Source organism: Ovis aries, chromosome 19, assembly GCF_016772045.2.
Source record: "Ovis aries strain OAR_USU_Benz2616 breed Rambouillet chromosome 19, ARS-UI_Ramb_v3.0, whole genome shotgun sequence".
Lineage (NCBI taxonomy): Eukaryota > Metazoa > Chordata > Mammalia > Artiodactyla > Bovidae > Ovis > Ovis aries.
Window position 1 is genome coordinate 15,571,337 of NC_056072.1, and position 15,106 is coordinate 15,586,442.

At 41.8% G+C, this 15,106-nt stretch overlaps 1 protein-coding gene across 2 annotated transcripts in view; it reads left to right on the plus strand.

The window, feature by feature from the left end:
* The window catches only part of ABHD5 (abhydrolase domain containing 5, lysophosphatidic acid acyltransferase), a 38,664-nt gene that overhangs the window by 14,205 nt on the left and 9,353 nt on the right, over nucleotides 1-15,106 (plus strand). The window contains 2 exon segments of one of the 2 annotated variants that reach the window (NM_001104933.1): nucleotides 6,385-6,470; nucleotides 9,004-9,376. In NM_001104933.1, coding sequence (NP_001098403.1) covers nucleotides 6,385-6,470; nucleotides 9,004-9,376 — 459 coding nt within the window. 2 annotated transcript variants of the gene reach the window in all.

A 15,106-nucleotide genomic window follows, 5' to 3' on the forward strand; every position in this document is an offset into this window, starting at 1 on the left:
ATGGAATGTGAAGTATTTTCTGTGTGGGTCTGAGGAATATGACTTTGTTCTGTAGGTAATGACAACTCTTCAGATGTTTTAAGGAAGGTGGTCGCCTGAGAAAAAAGTGTTTTGAAGTCACTCAGTTCAAGTCACACCTCTATTTATGTCATTTACTTACCATCACCAACTCAATGGACATGGGTTTGGGTGGACTCTTGGAGTTGGTGAGGGACAGGGAGGCCTGGCGTGCTGCAGTTCATGAGATAGCAAAGAGTCGGACACGACTGTGCGATTGAACTGAACTGAACTCGCTAGCGGTATACTCTTGGGCTTTTTGCTTGACATTTCTGAACTTCAGTGTTCGCATCTGTGAAATGGGTGTAGCCTGAACTGAGAGTATGTTGGATTGTGAGTGACTTAATCATTCAGCAAACATTATTTATTGAGCACCTGTTACACATACTGCCTAGAGAAATTTTATAGGGAAGGGAAATGCAGTAGGATGAGCCTACAAACCCTAGAAAAATGTGGTAGGTACTGTATCAACCTGTTCAGAACTTAGCATGTTTTTCTATTCAATGCTATTCTTTTCTTTTTTAAAGATTTTTGTTGTTGTTGTGAACCATTATGAAAGTCTTTATTGAATTTGTCACATTATTGCTTCTGTTTTATGTTGTCATTTTTTTAGCCACAAGGCATGTGGGGTCTGAGCTTCCCAAGCAGGGAGTGAACCCGCACCCCTGGCATTAGAAGGTGAAGTCTTAACCACTGGACCACTACGGAAGTCCCTCACAGCTGTTCTTATTCATGTATTCTCGATTGTTATTGGTAGCATCTCAGACAGAAACCTAGGAATCCTCTATTATCCCTTCTTTGTAAGCAATTATCAAATTCAGACTGTTTACCTTTTTTTTTTTTGGTGTAAAATTTTATTATGATGAAATGCTTAAGTTTTTATGTGTTCATTTGCTGCATTTTGACATACATGCATACATCTATGTAATCCAATTATATCTTAAGATGGAGAGCTTCATAGTCATCCACTTCTAATTCATTGCAACCAGTACACTTAAGGTGAAGCAAAAAACTTCATATCATGAATGTATATTAATATGTTAGGTATTGGGATAGAAACTGACCACGCAGTGAGTCCTTACCTTCAGGGATCTTTCAGTTAGGTGAGGATACCGATGAGTAAATATGAGCTTGAGGACACAACTTGAGAATTAAGAAAATAGAGCTTGATTACAGGAGTCCATCCTGCCACCTTGATCTGATCGTCTTTGGGTATGTGGGAGACATGGAATCTAATCTGAGGTTGATAAGAGTCTAATAAATCATGGGAAGAAGGGGAGAGGTATATTCCAAGGATATTCAGGTCCAGGAAGCAAGAAGACAGGGAATGTTATATGTCTAGAGGACAGAGAATAAGAAATGCCAAAAATAGCATTAAAGCTTCAAGTGAAAGGCTGGAGAAAGGCTGCAGTTCCCAGTGCAGGTCAACTAGAAGTAGCCTTACCTTTGAGACAAGCAGTTTACGTAAAATGACAATTCTCTGTCAGTTTATCTTTGCACTCCCTCTGAACCTTATATAAAACTCCTATTTTATGCCTCATCAATGTTAGTGAATCATAGCTATTGTTGTCAGGATAATATCAACTACTATTTATTGAGTGTGTTTACTCTACCTTGGAACATACTTTCTGCTTCGGAAGACATGTGGCAGTGGGGAGGCAGGTAGTAGGGGCGCAGGTGACTGGAGGGATGTTGCTCTGGGGTGAGGAATACCAGCAGCCACCAGAACCGTGAAGAGACTAGGAAAGAGTTTTTCCCTTAGAGCCTACATTGGGAGGGTGGCCTTGCCAGCAGCTAGGTTTCAGCCCAGTGACACTAAATTCAGGCTTTGCGTCTCCAGAGTGGTGACAGCCTGAATTTCTGTGGCTTGAAGCATGTGGTAATTTGTTAGAGCAGCCATTGGAAACAGTGCCCTTGTCACCTCGCCCCGTGCACGGCATACTTCACTGTGTACATGTGCTCATGCCTTTCCTGCACGGGGACTGCCTGAACCACCACTGCAGCTTTCGAAATATCCTCGGGTTTCAGTTCAGGATGGTGGAGTAGAAGCCTGTGTGCTCATCTCCTCCCGCGAGAGCACCAAAATTGCAACGAGCTGGTGAACAGCCATCGACAGGAGGATGCTGGGACCCACCAAAAGAAAGACACCCCACTTCCAGAGACAAAGAAGAAGTCGCAGCAAGACGATAGGAGGGGAGCGATCACGATAAAATGAAAATCCCAAACCCACCAGGTGGGTGATGCACAGACTGGAGGACAATAATGCCAGTGAAGTTCTCGCACTTTTGTGAAGGTTCTGAACCCTGCATGAGGCTTCCCAGCCTGGGGATCTGACAAAGGGACTGGGAATCCCCAGGGAACCTGGCCTTGTGGGCCAGCAGGATTCTATTATAGCCTTTCCAGAGTTCTGAGGGAAAACAGAGACTCCAGTCTTTGAGGGTACAAACAAAATTTTGAACACACGAAGACCCAGAGGAGAGCAGCAGTAACCCCACTGGAGACTGAACCAAAACTAGTGTTGGAGGGCCTCCTGTGGAGGCGTGGGTTGGCAGGGGCTCACTGCAGGAATGGGGGCACTGGAAGGTCTCCCTTGGCTAAACCCTCTTGGAGTTCACCATTAATCCTACCATAGAGTCTATAGACCCCAGGGCTGGGTGGCCCCAGGCCAAACAACTACCAGGGAGGGAGTGCAACCCTACCTATCAGCAGATAATTGGATTAAAGCTTTACTGAGCAAGGTCCTGCCTGCCAGAGCAAGACCCAGTTTTTCCCGTGCCAGTCCTTCCCATCAGGAAGCTTACACAAGCCTCTTAGCCTCATCCGTCAGAGAACAGATGGAAGCACAGTTTCGCAGCGGCTAAAACAAAAACTGTATTACAGAAAGTTAACTGCGATGAAAAAGCAGGAAGTTATGTCCCAGATGAAGGGACAAAATAAAACCCCAGAAAAACAACTAAATGAAGTGGAGATAGGTAACCTTTCAGAAAAAGAATTCAGAATAATGATAGTGAAGAAGATCCAAGATCTTGGGAAAAGAATGGAGGCAAAGATTGAGAAGATACAAGAAATGTTTACCAAGGACTTAGAAGAATTAAAGAACAAGCAAACAGAGATGAAGAATACACTAGAAGGAACCAATAGCAGAATAACAGGCAGAAGAATGGATAAATGACCTGGAGGACAGAATGGTGGAAATCACTGCCACAGAAGAGAATATAGAAAATAGAATGAAAAGAAATGAAGACAGCCTAAGAGACCTCTGGGACAACATTAAACACACCAACATTCACACTGTCAGGGTCCCAGAAGAAGAGAGAAAGGACCTGAGAAAATATTTGAAGAGATAATAGCTGGAAACTTCCCAAACATGGGAAAGGAAATAGTCAACCAAGTTCTGGCAGCATAGAGAGTCCCAGGAAGGATAAACCCAAGGAGGAACACACTGAGACACACAGTAATCAAACTGACAAAATTTAAAGACAGAGATAAAATATTAAAACTGAAAAGGAAAAAAATGGCAAATAATATACATGGGAATTCCCATCAGGCTATCAGCTGATTTCTCAGCAGAAACTCTACAACCCAGAAGGGAATGGCATGATAGATTTAAAGTGATGAAAGGGAAGAACCTACAACCAAGAATACTCTACTCAGCAAGACTCCTTCAGATTTGATGGGGAAATCAAAAGCTTTTCAGACAAGCGAAAGTTAAGAGAATTCAGCACAACCAAACCAGCATTACGACAAATGCTAAAGGAACTTCTCTAGGCAGGAAACAGTAGAAGGGAAAGATCTACAGGAAATAAACCCAAAACAATTAAGAAAATGGTACTAGGATCATACATATCAATAAATACCTTAAATGTAAATAGATTAAATGCACCAACCAAAAGACATAGACTGGCTGGGTGGATGAAAACATGCGCATGTATGCCCTTCCACTCACCACATCACTCTGCTTGACCCTCCCTAAGTTGTATGTAATTATTTTATATTGTTAATCATTCTCCAATTATGGCTTGCAGTTGTAATTATCTTTTATTTTCTGTCTGTTGATTGTGAAAACTGATAAATATCTTTTACTGTTGTGATTACATAACTATGACTAGAGTATTACTCATTTAATATTATTGTATCATGATTGATCAACAGAAGAATAATAGAACTCTGTATCACCAAAACTAGGATCTAATAGAAGAACCTGTCATCACTTTTTAAAATCCAGATGCATATCAGAATTATCTCGAAATTTTTTGAAAAGTACAAATGCTCAGGTATTGCTTTTTTTCTCCAGAGCTCTAGATATGTTTCTAATGAGCAGTCATGTTTAAAAACAACTGGACTATATGATGATCTTTTACTTTTATCTAGTTTGTTTCATTTTTTCTATTTCATATTCAGTGCTCCCATTTCATTTAGTTTTATGTTCTCCAGTTTTTCCATCTCTTTTTCTGGGGGGAGATGTTCTTTCTCAAGCCTTTGTCAAGTGTAGTAGAAAAGCTTTTGTATACATATATCATATATATATATATATGTATGATATATGTATTTTATAAACATGAATTTTTGCTTAATTGGAAAAATTATGACATTTTGATTTTACTTGTTTGACTTAGTATGAATAGAATGCTAGATTTCTAATTAAAAAATAGAAATGCAACAAGCAACAAAGGTTTACTGTATAACATAGGGAACTGTAGTCAATATCTTGTAATAACCTATGATGGAAAATAAATTCAAAAATAATATATGTGTATTTGTATAACTGAATTACCTTGCTGTGCACCTGAAACATTGTAAGTCCACTATACTTCAATAAAATATTTTTTTAAAAAAAAAGAAAGAAATACCCTATTTGTGAAGATCCAGTCCAAAAGCAACTTCCTGATCCCTTTAGGGAGAATAAATCATTGTTAGCTCTGTTTGGTAACTGATAACGCCCCAAGTGAATAGAATAGTTCTGTAAATAGTATTGTGTGCTTAATAAGGAACTGTGGAGTGAGTTCATTCTACCATGTATTAGAATTGTTGGGTCTCCTGTTTCTTCCATTAGATTTTTTTTTTTTGCTTTTTTTATTTTTAACATTGAGATATAATTAACGTAGCATTGTTAAGTTCAAGATATACAGCATGTTGATTTATCCATTTATATATTGTAGCATGATTCCCACCATAGCTTGGCTATCAGCTCTGCCATATCTCATAATTCTCTTTTTTGTGTGTGGTGAGAACATTTATGTCTAGTCTGTTATTTACAAAGTCTACAGTACAGTATTGTTGACTGTAATCACTATGCCATGCATTCAGTCTCCAGAACTTACTCAGTCTTCTAGTTGTAAGTTCTTACCCTCACCTGGTTTAATTTTTCATTATTCCTCATCTTCTTGTCTCCATCCCTGTGCCTGAGCCTTCATTCTGGCTGTTGCGTCTCCTCCGGAACCTGCTTCGTCTTCTCGAATTCATTTTCTCTCATGAGAAGGGTCACACTTTAAGTAATACTGGTCAAGTGCTGAGCTCTTGGGAGCTGTCAGGTGGCCGCTGATGTCCGGCGTCATGCCAGGATATGTGTCTGCGTTCTACTGCTGAGTCAGGACCTGAAGGCTCCCCCTCTGTTGGGTTTGCTACGAGCCTCACTGTACCTTTCCTCACCTCTTGCCCAAGGCCTGCTTGCTTGTTCTCTGTCTAGCTACCTCCCGCCAGATAGATGCCTGGGACATTCTCATCATTTGCTGTTTGCTGGAATCCAAAGCTTTTAATACTTAACCCGGTCATGCTATGGTAGATTGAACATGGGCCCAACCTCTGTGTGTGTTTTAGGAATGTGTTCTACTCTTAACCATAAGATATGAGGCCTTTTTTTTTTTTTTTTAATCTCATTCTTTAATAAGATTTCTCTTCTCACTGCCCTCGTAGAAAGCGTTTTACATTTGCTGTGAACCTGCCATTGAAATGATCGGACTCATGGTCTTTGACTTCTTGTTCTTCCGCCCTGATGAGAAACTGTCTTGCAGCGGGGTGGGGAGGGGGTGCCTTTTTTCTTTTTTCTTATTCTGTCCATTTTTAGTCTACTTGACTGCGTGGAGTGTGACTGTCCATGAAGGTAAGATGGGCTTCGAGATCTACATGGAGGCTTTCAGGCTGAAGGTGTCTGTGTCTCAGTTCTTTATCACAATGCTTTGTGCCTGTTTGGTGAATTTGTCTCCTGCAGACAGCTCCCTCATCACACAGACGGTGAACTTTCTATTCTGCTTGTCTTCTCCCTGTGGAACAGTTGAGAGTTGAGAAGAGCATGAACTCACCTCTTTGTATTTTGTTTTGATGCTCTAGGTCAGGATGGCTAACTGGTTGGCTTCCCACATGGTGCCCTACATCAACCTCACACCTTAAAGAAGCTGAAGAGAAAATTTTAAAATGTAAGGTTTTCTTCTTATAAATGAACTGAACTCTCTACTAAAATAGGTCCAATATATTGCATTGCCTTGAAACTGAAGATAAGATTCTGTTGTGTGTTAGTTGTTGGCAAAAGAACTTTGTTTCCTTTTTCATGTCATCAGTTTGTGTAAGTGTGGAAAGAAGGCAAGGGTTCTCAAACCTTCTGGTCTTGAAGTCCTTTTATACTCTTCAATTAAGAAGTACCCCTAGGGTGTTTATTTAGTGTTATAGCTATCAGTAGTTACTGTATTAAAAATTAAAACTGTATAATTTAAACTATGGTAACTTACTAATTTACTTAAAAACCCTAGCAATAAATGCATCGCAGCTTAAATAAGTTTTCTAAAAATAGCTACTTTCTGAACAAATGTATGGAGACAAGTGACATTGTTTACAAGTTTACAGCTCTGTTTAATGTCTGGCTTAAGGTAAGATACCTGGATGCCTATATGTGCTTCTGCATTTAGACTGTTGGTCATCACTTACCATGTGTTCTCTGGAAGGCTCCACTGTATACCCATCTGAGAATGAGAGTAGAAAAAACAGGTAAAGTCTGAGACTGTTTCGAAAATAGTTTTGACCTGGGAAGGCCTCTCAAAAGGGTCCCCAGCTCACCAGAGGTCCCCAGACTGTGCTTTGAGAGCAGCCTGCAGGTGCTGCAGCGCGAGCAGCCTTGTCTTTGGAATAGATAGTGGAGGATAGCCCTGTAACCTGGTCTAGGCCCAGGAGCAGCCGGGGCTTACAGGATCTTGGGCAAGCCCCTTCTCTGTCTCCTAGCTTTTGCCTGTAAGAGGAAGTGGGTGTGGTGATCCTTAGAATTCTTCCTGGTTCTAGGATTGTAGGATTCTTGATGTTGACATCATAGTATGGAAGCTTTTTCGTTTTTGTTGTTTCTTGTGAGTGCTGAAGTGTACCCACACGTGTACTCTCAGAGTATTCCTACGTATCTATGGATATACTTTCAAGTAATGTTGTTTACTGTGCAGTTTTGTTTAGAGGAGGAGGTTAAGTGGTGTACATCTGTGATTATTGTGTATGTTTGTGCAGTTACTTACACCTGTTTTTCATCCTCTCTGCCACAAATGAATTTCGTTGTAAATTTGAATGATTCAGGAATAAGTGACCGTAACTGGATATATCCCTGGAAGGGGACAGTTAGCCTTTTTACGTGTATTTTTAACATGAAACTCCATTGGGTAATCTTATTCTCTCCAAAGCTGGGAAGGTTGTCATTGTGGTTTACTAAGTGAAAAAATTCTTGTCAGGAGATTTTTTTTTTTTTTTTTAAAAGGGCAGGAGCACTAGGAACTCATTTCGTATGTCTAATGAACATAATGATTTCCTCCTGCTAGGTTCTAGGGATGCAAATAGGAGAATTGGCCCCTGCTCCGATGTCAGACACAGGAGCACCAACTAATACAGTGAGATGAGCTCTCATAGAGGTCTCAGGCAGTTTTTATAGGAATACTCACACGATATCTGTGTTCAAAATGCCAGTGTGGTTGGGCTTGGCACTAACGCCAGCTCACCTCCCTCTCCAGACTGCTGTCATTTCCCCTCACTCAGGTAACGTGGACTTTGTTAATATGCTCAACAAATGCTGGGTTTCCCTTTCGGCCACCATGTGGGGACAAAACTGAAGATGATTTCTCAGGTTAAAGGGAAGAAACTCGTGGTTCTCCAGTGTTTGTCCACTGCAGACATACATGCGCAATTCCTTAAGGGATATATCTAAAGTGAAGCTGTTCAGTTGATAATGGGAGGTAAAAGGGTTTCAAATTAGTTCCATCTTTAGTCAGTTTGGGGGGAGATGTAAAGTATTTAGTCCTGTAGCACTGAGGATAAGAAAGATGTTTTATCTACACAACTGTGATTATTTATTTTCTCTGGAGCATTTATTTTGTGGATCTGAACTCAGACTGCCTGGCACTCCCATTGGAGAGTTCCTGCCGTACCCTGTGACCTTTTCCTGCTAAACCTAGTGGGGGCTTAAGATTTCAGCACATGTTCAGTACGCATCCTGTCGATCCTTCCCCAAATTCATGGTGACTTTCTAGGAAAAAGTGTTTCTTTTGAGTCTGACCTCAATCTCTAATGCTTAACCTTCAAGTGTTCTACACATACAAGGTACTATTACTTGGTTATTGTCGGTAAAGCCAGAGACCTTAAAATAATGGATTCAGTGACCACTGTGTCCTTCTCTAGCACCCTCCACTGATGGGTGTGGAAGGAAGTCCAAAGAGCTAATATGACTTGCCAGGAAACTTAGGACACAGATACTTGAGAGTTGTCTGAGATAGCTCTTCCTACCAAGGTGTGAGATATGGTCATTGAGAGTTACTTGGTTCAATAAAATGTGTACTTTTTTTTAAGGGCTGATATAGTAAAGGCTAAAATCATGTAAATGCATACTAGGTGGTTCCTAGATGATTAATTTCCAGTTGCTCTGAGACTACTCCCCTTCTCAGAAGTCGTGAGGCTAAACAGAATTTCTCTTTTTTATGTTTCCGTTAGGTGTCCCCTGCACATACAAAAAAGGACCTGTTCGTATATCTAATGGAAATAAAATATGGACGCTGAGGCTCTCTCATAATATTTCAAATAAGACTCCACTTGTCCTCCTCCATGGTTTTGGAGGAGGTCTTGGACTCTGGGCACTGAATTTTGCTGATCTTTGCACCAATAGACCTGTCTATGCTTTTGACCTGCTGGGCTTTGGACGAAGTAGTCGACCCAGATTTGACAGCGATGCGGAAGAAGTGGAGAATCAGTTTGTGGAATCCATTGAAGAGTGGCGATGTGCCCTTGGACTGGACAAAATGATCTTGCTTGGACACAACCTAGGTGGGTTCCTGGCTGCTGCTTACTCACTGAAGTACCCATCCAGGTGAGTGGGGGTGTCAGAAGAGAGGCATCCAAGCATCCGTTTCCAGTTCCCCTCTTTGGTGGTGGTTGGAGTCTGATCCTTCAAAAACAGACATTCTCTTAAAGGATCCTGTAGATCGAACAGCCACAGCTGATGGCCAGTTTAGTAGCAGAAATAATATTGTCTGGTGTTCCTGTTATGTCTGCTACACAGCCTTGTGAAAGGACTTTTTATTTATTAGAATGTACACAATTTAAGCCACAAGTAAAAACTGTTGTGTTGTTGTGATTTACAGTTATTACCATCATTAGACCTGTGGACCCAGCAGGCTTTTCCTAGCCTTTTCCAGGTTTCAGGAAGCAGCAGTAAGAAACCAGAGAAATTAGAACACATAGGCTCTTGTGCTGTGTTTATGGCTTAGAGAAAATCACTTAACTCTAAACTTTAGTTTCCTCATCTCTAAGCTACAGAAAATACACCCACATTATATCTTGTAGCATTTTTATTCTACTGTGCCCTAACCTTTATTGCTATAGAATTTTTTGTCAGAGTCATTAAATTAATGATTGTTCACTTCAGAGTCTTTGTAGCATCTCCTCCTTCCTTTACTATGTTTTCTTATGCTGTTTCCTATTATTTATGTTGCTAATCTGAGAGGAGGTCACATTGGCATGCTCAGAAAATAGAAGCAAAGCTCATTTTTGTTTTGTTCATCTTTTTGGAAAGAAAACAAAAAATGGTGAGCATTTTTGTGCTGCTAGTGTGTTTTTCCACTGGGGTCATGGACTCATCCGGAATCGTGACCGACTCTGAGGCTGGCGTCTGTGAGTGGGATGATGGCCACTTGCAGAGTGTGGGTGCGCCTGCCAGGCCGTGCCGCTGCACCGCTGCAGGTGCTCTTCACACAGCACAGTCCGCTCGGTGCTGGAGGGTGAAACAGTCTTGCCAACCGGCAGGTCTGTGCTTTCAAAAGAAATCCAGATTTCCTTCTTCTAGTTGGCTTTTTGGGATTACTGTCTTTTTCAAGTCCTACTCTCAGTGATAAACAACTGCCTGTGTTTGTGGGGAAAGAGTGATTGCTCTTCTGGTGTGAGGCAACATGGCTGTCTGTGGAGGCTGGGCTTCCCCTGCTTCTGGTCAGGTATCTATTTTGCTTTTATTGGAGTGTAACCACTTTACAGTGTTGTGGTAGTTTCTGCTAGGCAACAGTGTGAATCGGCTCTGTGTACGCATATACCTCCTCCCTCTGAGTCTCCCTTCCCCCGCACCCCACTCCCCAGCCGCCTGGTCATCACGGAGCCCTGAGCTGGGCGGCCTGCGCTGCACGGCGGCGCCCCACTTGCTGTCTGTTTCACACAGTCATGTGTGTATGGCATTGTTGCTCTCTCGGTTCATCCCACCCTCCCCTTTCCCTCTGTGTCCACAAGTCCATTCTTCTTGTCAGTCTTGTGGTATTTATTCCCTGAAGGTGGGACGTGGCACTCAGTGGGCCAGGATCTGGTCATGAAACCGTACGTCACAAGTTCCTGACCCTTCATGGCTATCTGCCATTTAGGTCACTTGGTGAGATTTTCATTTGCAGTTGGGAAATGCTCTAAAGAAATAAGATGCTTCAGTGATTTAGAAGGGAATAACCACTTGAAAACCATCTATAAAAGAGAACAAGGGAGCAGAAGAAGTATGTAAAATAAAGCATTGGATTGACTACATTTTAGAAAATGATTCTTGAATGTTTGTGCCTAATAAATCTGAACTACTGTGTGAGGACCAAGAACCACTAAGTATTAGCAATGGATGAATGAGAGAATGCTTGAAATAATTAGCATGTTTAAATTGGCTGATTGCTGCTAAATAGAGTGAAACTACAGAATATGGTGGATATGAAGGCCTATATTTTTTGCTGCATAAAAATTGAATCTTGAAACACAAGTTGATTTCACAATAACAAGGTTCTTTGGGTTTTCAGAGATCCCAAGTCAAGAGTGAAGGCCAGTGTGTTTTTTTCTTATTACTATTAATGGTCCCCACTTGTGTTAATTTCTTACCTTACAGAAATTTTTCCTCCTCCATCCTGACAAAGCAAATTAGTTCAAATTTACATAGAAGATCTGATGTTATGGCTAACTGAACAATTCAGCAGAGTCACAGATCCAGACGTAGTTAAACACAAGTGATGGCCACCTACATGTGTTCATAATTATAGCAAGCTCACAGTCAGTGAGGTTTAGCATTAGGTGTTTCTTCAAGTTGCACTCAGACTAAACACAGGGGTGGTTGTCAGGGTCACCATCTGTGGGATCTGAGAGGTTTCACCTGAGCCAGAAAAGCTGCTGGGTGGCATATACGTATTTCCCCTGGTGCAGTCGAGTAGTAAGTTTTGTATTGTAAGGAACTACCTACTCTAAATGTCACTTATCCAACTTTAACTTGAGCCAAGTACCCTTTTAAAAACTTTTGTTTAATTATTTTAAGAGAGAGGTACAGAGATGCCTTATGTAATCCCTGTTCCTACATGTGCACAGCGTCCCCTACAAGGACCATTTTTATTATGCTGTCATGAGTTTAAAATCAATCTTTGCATTTCACAAAGACTTTAGTGGGAGGGTGAGAAGAAGGGGAAAATGGTCTAACAGAGACCAAATTCAGATTCAGTTAATTTCCTTCACTCACTGTGCATGTTGTCTTTTTTTTTGAGTGGACTTTGAGAATACCACTTTCTGCTTTGCCGCCTCAGGTATGACAGATACAGCTTTCATCATTTTTCTCCTAAGAGAACCGCAGCTCTTTAACTTCTGTTGTTTCTATGCATGGAGAAAAAAACCACAGAAGCAACATTTTCTTTTATACTTACTGGGACTTAAGTCCCAATCTATATGTATTAACCCTGTCTTTTATGGGCAGCCCCGTTCTTTCATTCTTGGTTTATTTTTATAGGATGGTTTGGGGAGAAGAGTGAAAATTCCTAGTTTAAAGTACTTGTTTAGGAAGGATTCCAATAATAGAGAACAAGTAAAAACTGATTTTTCCAGTTTTGGGTACATTAGGTCAGCCTGTGTGCTCGATCTCTATGAGCAGCAGAGTGCCTCTGTCCGTAAAAGTTGTTCTACCTTGTGGCAGTGACCCCATATAGTTCCCAGATTCTTGATACTGATTATCAAGAATTAGTAATCAATGATTCAGCAATTGTGATACTTGACGTAAGAGTACCTGGCTAAACCCTCCACTGAAATACCAGTGTTGAATGAAACACTTTAACATTATAATCCAGCAGGTTGTGTGTGTTTAAATAATGTTAAGTGACTTTGTGTGCCTGTAAGGCTTACAGTGCATTGGGGGAAGAGACAGAAATAACCACATGAGTAGCATGCCAGCTGTGAGATCTCTTGATGAATACCTGGCCCTGTCTCAGGGTCCATTATGGTACTCTAAAGAAGTACAACTGGAGCTGACATGGAGGTCTCAAAGGAAAGTAGCAGGAGAGCACTCTAGGCAGTAGGGACAGAAATCGCAAAGGCCCTGGGCCATTCTGGAAAAGCAGTGTGGTGGATGGGCCCAGAAGTTACGAACTGATTAATAGATTATTCCATATGGAGGCACAAACCTCATGTTCCTTTCCCAAGAATGACCTTAGTTCATCTCAGTTCTCGTACCATGATGTGTAATCATTAGGCAGGTTGCCTGTGATTTTACTTGTAGACTGGTGTGCTGTATGACAAGCAGGAACCACTGTGTGAGGTGTCCTGGACTGCTGTGCTACACTACAGAATCTTCTTCATCAAGCAGCATCTGATCACTGTAAGGTGGCAACAGAGGGAGAGTAGAGGAAACCAGCAAAAATAGCCAGAGATACCATCTCCTTTCTTACATCTGTGCGTTCCTTTTTAATTTTCTTTTACTTCGGGCTCCTGCCACTCAGGATCCCATGGGCTTCTCCGCTGGCTCAGTGGTAAAGAATTCACCTGCCAAGTAGCAGAGATCCAGGAGACGTAGGTTTGATCCCTGGGTCAGGAAGATCTCCTGGAGGAGGAAACAGCAACCTGCTCCATTTTTGCCTGGAAAATCCCATGGGTAGAGGAGCGTGGCAGGCTACAGTCCACAGGGTTGCAAAATGACTTAGCAACTAAACAACAAGAAGTCAGGATCCTGTACAAAGACAGTCTGTTTTTTATAGGTATTTGTTATAAACTAAGGAAAAGGACACTATGAAAACTTTTATTAAAACTTAGAAAGTGTTTAGCAAAGAGATCATTCCAAGTCACAACAGAATAGGTTACATCTGGTCTTTTTCACTCAAAGGTTTTCAGATCATTTTGCTTTTGATCTTGCCTGGCTGTCTCCTGACCGTGTGGAGCTGGGCTGAGCATTTCTTATTGGTTCCTCTTGAGATGAAAGACTGACTGTCCTACTTGACCCAGTTAGAGGTATTTAAGTTCATTGTTCTGTGCTCCACCCTCCCCTCAGTAGCTTGTAACTAATGGGAAATACCTGGGGCTAACTTCATCTTGAGAAGGTCTCATCTGTGCACTGACTTCTTTCTTGTCCTTTTCCTTGTTCTTTTCCTTGTTCCCTAGTAGGTCCTGTAAAACTCCTTTGTACACTTTGGCTCTGGGTCTGGCTGTTTTGTTGTATTATTACTGGCTGGTGGCTGACTTTATGTCACATGAATGTCTGCTTTGTATAGCCTTGTTGGCATTTAGGCTCAACTGTCCCATGAGCATGTTGGAGCAGGTGTTATCTACTTCTTAGGCCTAGAGGCTGTAATCTGGTCATCATCTTCAGACTCAAGACCTACTATAATGACTAAGCTGGAGAAGAATGCTTCTTTATGTTTTGAAAATGGTGAATTGTTCTCTTGTTCCTGCTTTGCTGGTTCTTTGTTTTTCTTGTAGTTTGCATTAGTCTCTGAATCTCGATGAAGATGTCTGATAAGCTGACTCACATGCTGTCTGGCTAGACCCATTCTTTAAGCCTAGATGTGAGCTGACAATCCCATCAAGCTGTCTTCTCTGGGATAGTAGAAGGTGGGTTCTGGATTACTGTAGAGTTTGGATCCCAGGTAGAGCAATGGTAAAGAATCTACTTGAAAGTGCAGGAGACACAGGAGACGCAGGTTCGATCCTGCATTGGGGAGCTCCCCTGGAGACGGAAATGGCAACCCACTCCGGTATTCTTGCCTGGAGAATCCCATGGACAGAAGAGCTGGCCGGGCTACAGTTCATGGGGTTGCAGAGTCGGATGTGACTAAGTGACTGAGCACTCACACACACACATACATTAAAAGTAAATTATTCCTGTGAAATGAGTCACACAGTACATCTCAGCTTTCTTCTCATGTCACGAGATGAAAGATGGGGCTGAGTATTCTCCAAGGCTCCATGGAGCTCTATGCTCTGGGTCTGTTCTCTGAAGCTTTCTGTCTGAGAAAATGCTGTCATAGCAAAGTACTCATTACTTACTAATCTGTGCTGACAAAAATACTAAAACTTTTTATTATTCATTAATTTATTCTGGCTTTTCTGGACCTGGGCTGCTGTGCGGGCTTCTCTGTAGTTGCAGCGAGCGGGAGGTGCTCTCTAGTTGGGGTGTTTGGGCTTCTCATTGCAGTGGCTTCTCTGCTTACAAAGCACAGGCTCCAGGTACGTGGGCTCAGTAGTTGCGGCGCACGGGCTTTATTGCTCCATGGCACGTGGAATCTTCCCAGACCAGGGATCGAACCCGTGTCCCCTGCATTGACAGGTGAATTGTTGAGCA